This window comes from Mus caroli, unplaced genomic scaffold, assembly GCF_978045245.1.
Source record: "Mus caroli unplaced genomic scaffold, Mus_caroli_1 scaffold_13, whole genome shotgun sequence".
NCBI lineage: Eukaryota > Metazoa > Chordata > Mammalia > Rodentia > Muridae > Mus > Mus caroli.
In genome coordinates, this window is record NW_028227268.1 from 74,471,612 (window position 1) to 74,478,420 (window position 6,809).

Consider the following 6,809-nt stretch of genomic DNA (forward strand, 5'->3'; position numbering starts at 1 on the left):
GACTACTTAACCCAGTGGTTTGGATGTTAAAGTAAAGCTAGAGTTTCAGATGCGTATTAAACAGCCTCTCAAGAAGGTCTAATAGTTACGCTTTAAGAATAGATTTATCGATTCATTTCCATAGGTCCTTGCCCTCGCAGCTCCGGCCCTCGACACCACCGGCCCCCTCCGCTGGTGACGCCCCCGCAGAGGCTTCACCGTCGCTGCTGGATTCTACTTTCACTGGGTTCCGCCCGCACACCGCCATGCCATGTCGAGTTATTCTAGTGACCGAGACCGCGGCCGGGATCGAGGGTTTGGTGCACCTCGATTTGGAGGGAGTAGAACAGGATCCCTCTCTGGAAAGAAGTTTGGAAATCCTGGGGAGAAACTAGTTAAAAAGAAGTGGAATCTTGATGAGCTGCCCAAATTTGAGAAGAATTTTTATCAAGAACACCCTGATTTGGCAAGGCGCACCGCACAAGAGGTTGATACATATAGAAGAAGCAAGGAAGTTACAGTTAGAGGTCACAACTGTCCAAAACCGGTTCTGAATTTTTATGAAGCAAACTTTCCTGCGAATGTCATGGATGTGATTGCAAGGCAGAACTTCACTGAACCCACTGCTATTCAAGCTCAGGGCTGGCCAGTTGCTCTCAGTGGATTGGATATGGTTGGAGTAGCTCAGACTGGATCTGGGAAAACACTATCTTATTTGCTTCCTGCCATTGTACACATACATCACCAGCCATTCCTAGAGAGAGGTGATGGGCCTATTTGCTTGGTGCTGGCACCAACTCGAGAACTGGCCCAGCAGGTGCAGCAAGTGGCTGCTGAATATTGTAGAGCTTGTCGCTTGAAGTCTACTTGCATCTATGGTGGTGCTCCCAAAGGACCTCAGATTCGTGATTTGGAAAGAGGTGTGGAAATCTGTATTGCAACACCTGGAAGACTGATTGACTTTTTAGAGTGTGGGAAAACCAATCTGAAAAGAACAACTTACCTTGTCCTTGATGAAGCTGATAGGATGCTTGATATGGGATTTGAACCCCAGATAAGGAAAATTGTGGATCAAATAAGACCTGATAGGCAAACACTAATGTGGAGTGCAACTTGGCCAAAAGAAGTAAGACAGCTTGCTGAAGATTTCCTGAAAGACTATATTCATATCAATATTGGTGCGCTGGAACTGAGGGCAAACCATAACATTCTTCAGATTGTGGATGTATGCCATGATGTTGAAAAGGATGAAAAGCTTATTCGTCTGATGGAAGAAATCATGAGTGAGGAGGAGAATAAAACCATTGTTTTTGTTGAAACCAAAAGAAGATGTGATGAACTTACCAGAAAAATGAGGAGAGATGGGTGGCCTGCCATGGGCATCCATGGTGACAAGAGTCAGCAGGAACGTGACTGGGTTCTAAATGAATTCAAACATGGAAACGCTCCTATTCTGATTGCCACCGATGTGGCCTCCAGAGGGCTAGATGTGGAAGATGTGAAATTTGTCATCAATTATGACTACCCTAACTCCTCAGAGGATTATATTCATCGAATTGGAAGAACTGCTCGCAGTACCAAAACAGGCACAGCATACACTTTCTTTACACCTAATAACATAAAGCAAGTGAGCGACCTTATCTCTGTGCTCCGGGAAGCTAATCAAGCAATTAATCCCAAGTTGCTTCAGTTGGTCGAAGACCGAGGTTCAGGTCATTCCAGGGGTAGAGGAGGCATGAAGGATGATCGTCGTGACAGATACTCTGCAGGCAAAAGGGGTGGATTTAATACCTTTAGAGACAGGGAAAACTATGACAGAGGCTACTCTAATCTGCTTAAGAGAGATTTTGAGGCTAACACTCAGAATTGTGTATACAGTGCTGCAAATTACACCAGTGGGAGCTTTGGAAGTAATTTTGTATCTGCTGGCATACAGACCAGTTTTAGGACTGGTAATCCAACAGGGACTTACCAGAACGGTTATGATAGCACTCAGCAATATGGAAGTAATGTTGCAAATATGCACAATGGTATGAACCAACAGACATATGCATATCCTGCTACAGCTGCTGCGACTATGATTGGCTATCCCATGCCAACAGGGTATTCTCAATAAGACTTTAGAAGTATATGTAAATGTCTGTTTTTCATAATTGCTCTTTATATTGTGTGTTATCAGACAAGATAGTTATTTAAGAAACATGGGAAATGCAGAAATGACTGCAGTGCAGCAGTAATTATGGTGCACTTTTTTTGTTATTTAAGTTGGATATTTATCTACATTTCTGAAACAATTTTTAGGTTTTTTTTTTTTGTACCAGAAAATGCAGGCAGTGTTTTCACAAAAGTAACTGTACAGTGATTTCAAATACAATAAATGAAGGCAATGCATGGCCTTCCAATAAAAGATATTTGAAGACTGAAAAAAAAAAAAAGAATAGATTTATCTATTTGTATGAGTGTTTTGCCTTCATGTGTGTATGTGCACCATGTGCATGCCTGATTCCCATGGCGGCCAGAAGAGGGAGTCAGAATACCAGGGCCCTTTGCAAGAGCAGCAATTGTTCTGAGCCTACTCATATCATTAGCCCCTGTAACAGGTTATTCCTAAAAGATGTTTTTTTTATTAGTTTTAAATTAAGTATAGGCATGCATGTCTGTATGTGAGTGCATGCATATGAGTGCAGGTGTCCACAGAGGCCGGAGACAGTAGATCTCCTGAGGTTGGAGTTACAAATGGTTGTAAACTGCCTGACATGGGTGCTTGGAACAGAACTTGGATCCTCTGGAAGAACAAGTGCTCTTAAGCACTGAGCTCTCTAATTGGGCTCTAAGAAGTCTTTACAGAGTGTTTGTCTGTTCAGACCCATTTCTTCATGCCTTCTTACACTGAATTTGGATGATGGCCACATTTGTTTGTTTGTTTGTTTTTTAAATATCTGAACCCTGCTTATAAAATGTTAGTTATTCTTGGTTTTTTTTTTTTTTCAAAGTGGAATTTCAAGTCAAGGGGACCAGATAAGCAGTGTCAAGGAACATATTTTTTTTGCAGACAATGATAGGACTTTTCCTCTGGAAATGAGGAGACAGAGGTCACATAAGTGTTTAATTTGACTGTGCATACTAATTAGCCATTGAGCACAGTTGGCCCCCAAGCAAATTAGTTGCCCCAGAATGAGGATCATGGGCACAAGCTGAGTATGACAAGTATTTATCGAAGTGTTATTCCAATGGCTGAAAAATGAAGACAATTTGCATGTCTGCCCAATGACGGAAAGGCAAAGAAAGAAATGGGTGAGCTCTTGCCATTTGTAGCAAAATGGATGGAGCTGAAGAACACTATGACAAGTGAAGCAAGCTGTGCATAGGAGGCACACTCTGCTTTATTGAACTCACTCATGTGAGGATTGTCAAAACTTTCATCTCATAGCTTCTGAGAGTTGAATGGTGGCTACTAGATGCTGGGACAAATGGTTGGGAAAGGTTGACTAGTGGGTACTTTGTTACCATTAATTAAAGACAGGCATGGAGTTCTGTAATTCTAGTGTGAACTAAAGTGACGGTAGATAATGGTAATACCCTGTATTGTGATGTTTAATCTTGATTGCCAATTTGATTAGCTTTGGAATAAATTAAGAGACAAGCCTCTGGGTGGGTCTGTAATTAATGGAGGTGGGGACAGGGTGACACCTTCCAGTGGCGGCCCAATCAGAAGGAGGTCTGCCTGCCCTCTGCCCTTTTCTGGTGAGTCCATCTACAACCATCCCAACCATTGTCCTTCACTGACCTGGAAATCCAGCTGTTTTGGCTTTCCAGATTAACTGAAGGCAGTGGCTCTCCAGTAATCCTCTAGGCCTTCAGTGCTAACTTGGAATCACTGAGGTATCCAGTCTGGTGAACTGAGCAGGAAGTGGGTTATCAGAATCTATTTCAACAAAAGTGTAAACCAACCAAGAAAATCCCCTTTGTACTATGTATTCATTTCTGTTCTGCTCCTCTAGAGAACCCTAATGCATGTATATGTGCTAACATATATATTTTAAAAATCTATAATAGTGGCTGGAGATATGGATTAGTGGTTAAGTACTGGCTGCTCTTCCAGAAGACCCAGGTTTGATCCCAGAACCCACATGGAGGCTCATAGTAATTTATAATTCCAGTCCCAGGGGATCTGATGCCCTCTTCTGGCCTTCTTGGGTACCAGGTATAGATGGTGAATACAGATATGCATACACATTAAATCAATCAATAAATATTAAAAGAAAACACAAGAAAAGATTTTGAATGTTACTCTGATTTGAACAATTCAATATATATATATATATTTATATATATATATATATATATATAAACATCACATGATACTCTTATAAGTATGTATAATTTTTATGAGTCAGTTAACAAAAAATTGTAAGAATATTCCATGCTCCAGCACAGAAAGATGTGGAAAATGAGCATCCCATAGAGGCTGTAGGGGGTCTTCCTGTCCTGGACATCTGTGGTTGCAGCTCAGCCAATCACAGGCTCAATATATCTGAGTGCTTTAAGGAATTCTGTTTATGGAATTCTGAACTATTTGGATGTCTGGTTATCAATGCTGAGTGAGCCAAAATTTTTGGTTTTCCCTTCACTTATTTAATGTTTAGGCATTTACATGTGTGTGTGTGTGTGTGTGTGTGTGCTTATGGAGGCTACAAGGGACATTACATTCCTTAGAGCTGGAGTCACAGTGGGTTGTTCTGGGCTCTGGGCTCTAGTCTTCTTCTTTTTTTAAATTTTTTTTAACAATTCTTTTTTTTTTAATTAGGTAATTTCCTCAATTACATTTCCAATGCTATCCAAAAAGTCCCCAATACACTCCCCCCCAGTCCCCTCCCACCCACCCCCACCCCTTGGCCCTGGCATTCCCCTGTACTGGGGCATATAAAGTTGGCAAGTCCAATGGGCCTCTCTTTCCAGTGATGGCCTACTAGGCCATCTTTTGATACAAATGCAGCTAGAGACAAGAGCTCTGGGGTACTGGTTAGTTCATAATAATGATCCACCTATGGGGTTGCAGTTCCCTTTAGCTCCTTGGGTACTTTTTCTAGCTCCTCCATTGGGGGCCTTGTGATCAATCCAATAGCTGACTGTGAGCATCCACTTCTGTGTTTGCTAGGCCCCGGCATTGTCTCACAAGAGACAGCTATATCTGGGTCCTTTCAGCAAAATCTTGCTAGTGTATGCAATGGTGTCAGCGTTTGGAAGCTGATTATGGGATGGATCCCTGGATATGGCAGTCTTTAGATGGTCCTTTCTTCACAGCTCCAAACTTTATCTCTGTAACTCTTTCCATGGGTGTTGTGTTCCCAATTCCAAGAAGGGGCACAGTGTCCACACTTTGGTCTTCGTTCTTCTTGAGTTTCATGAGTTTAACAAATTGTGTCTTATATCTTGGGTATCCTAAGTTTTAGGGCTAATATCCACTTATCAGTGAGTACATATTGTGTGAGTTCCTTTGTGAATATGTTACCTCACTCAGAATGATGCCCTCCAGATCCATCCATTTGGCTAGGAATTTCATAAATTCATTCTTTTTAATAGCTGAGTAGTACTCCATTGTGTAAATGTACCACATTTTCTGTGTCCATTCCTCTGTTGAGGGGCATCTGGGTTCTTTCCAGCTTCTGGCTATTATAAATAAGGCTGCTATGAACATAGTGGAGCATGTGTCCTTCTTACCGGTTGGAACATCTTCTGGATATATGCCCAGGAGAGGTATTGCTGGATCCTCTGGTAGTATTATGTCCAATTTTCTGAGGAACCGCCAAACTGATTTCCAGAGTGGTTGTACCAGCTTGCAATCCCATCAACAATGAAGGAGTGTTCCTCTTTCTCCACATCCTCGCCAGCATCTGCTGTCACCTGAATTTTTGATCTTAGCCATTCTGACTGGTGTGAGGTGGAATCTCAGGGTTGTTTTGATTTGCATTTCCCTGATGATTAAGGATGTTGAACATTTTTTTCAGGTGCTTCTCTGCCATTCGGTATTCCTCAGGTGAGAATTCTTTGTTCAGTTCTGAGCCCCATTTTTTAATGGGGTTATTTGATTTTCTGGAGTCCACCTTCTTGAGTTCCTTATATATATTGGATATTAGTCCCCTATCTGATTTAGGATAGGTAAAGATCCTTTCCCAATCTGTTGGTGTTCTTTTTGTCTTATTAACGGTGTCTTTTGCCTTGCAGAAGCTTTGCAACTTTATGAGGTCCCATTTATCGATTCTCGATCTTACAGTGCAAGCCTTTGCTGTTCTATTCAGGAATTTTTCCCCTGTACCCATATCTTCGAGGCTTTTCCCTACTTTCTCCTCTATAAGTTTCATGTCTCTGGTTTTATGTGGAGTTCCTTAATCCACTTAGATTTGACCTTGGTACAAGGAGATAGGAATGGATCAATTTGCATTCTTCTACATGATAACCGCCAGTTGTGCCAGCACCATTTGTTGAAAATGCTGTCTTTTTTCCACTGGATGGTTTTTGCTCCCTTGTCAAAGATCAAGTGACCATAGGTATGTGGGTTGATCTCAGGGTCTTCAATTCTGTTCCATTGGTCTACTTGTCTGTCGTTATACCAGTACCATGCAGTTTTTATCACAATTGCTCTGTAGTACAGCTTTAGGTCAGGCATGGTGATTCCTCCAGAGGTTCTTTTATCCTTGAGAAGAGTTTTTGCTATCCTAGGTTTTTTGTTGTTCCAGATGAATTTGCAGATTGCCCTTTCCAATTCGTTGAAGAATTGAGTTGGAATTTTGATGGGGATTGCATTGAATCTGTAGATTGCTTTTGGCAAG

At 41.6% G+C, this 6,809-nt stretch overlaps 1 protein-coding gene across 1 annotated transcript; it reads left to right on the top strand.

Moving 5' to 3' along the window:
- Window positions 1-250: 250 nt before the first annotated feature.
- LOC110304788 (putative ATP-dependent RNA helicase DDX5) lies at window positions 251-2,249 on the top strand. Its single transcript, XM_021176381.2, has one exon. It carries the CDS (start codon window positions 251-253, stop codon window positions 2,093-2,095), a length of 1,845 nt encoding a protein of 614 aa, XP_021032040.2. The 3' UTR covers window positions 2,096-2,249.
- The last annotated feature ends 4,560 nt before the right edge of the window (window positions 2,250-6,809 follow it).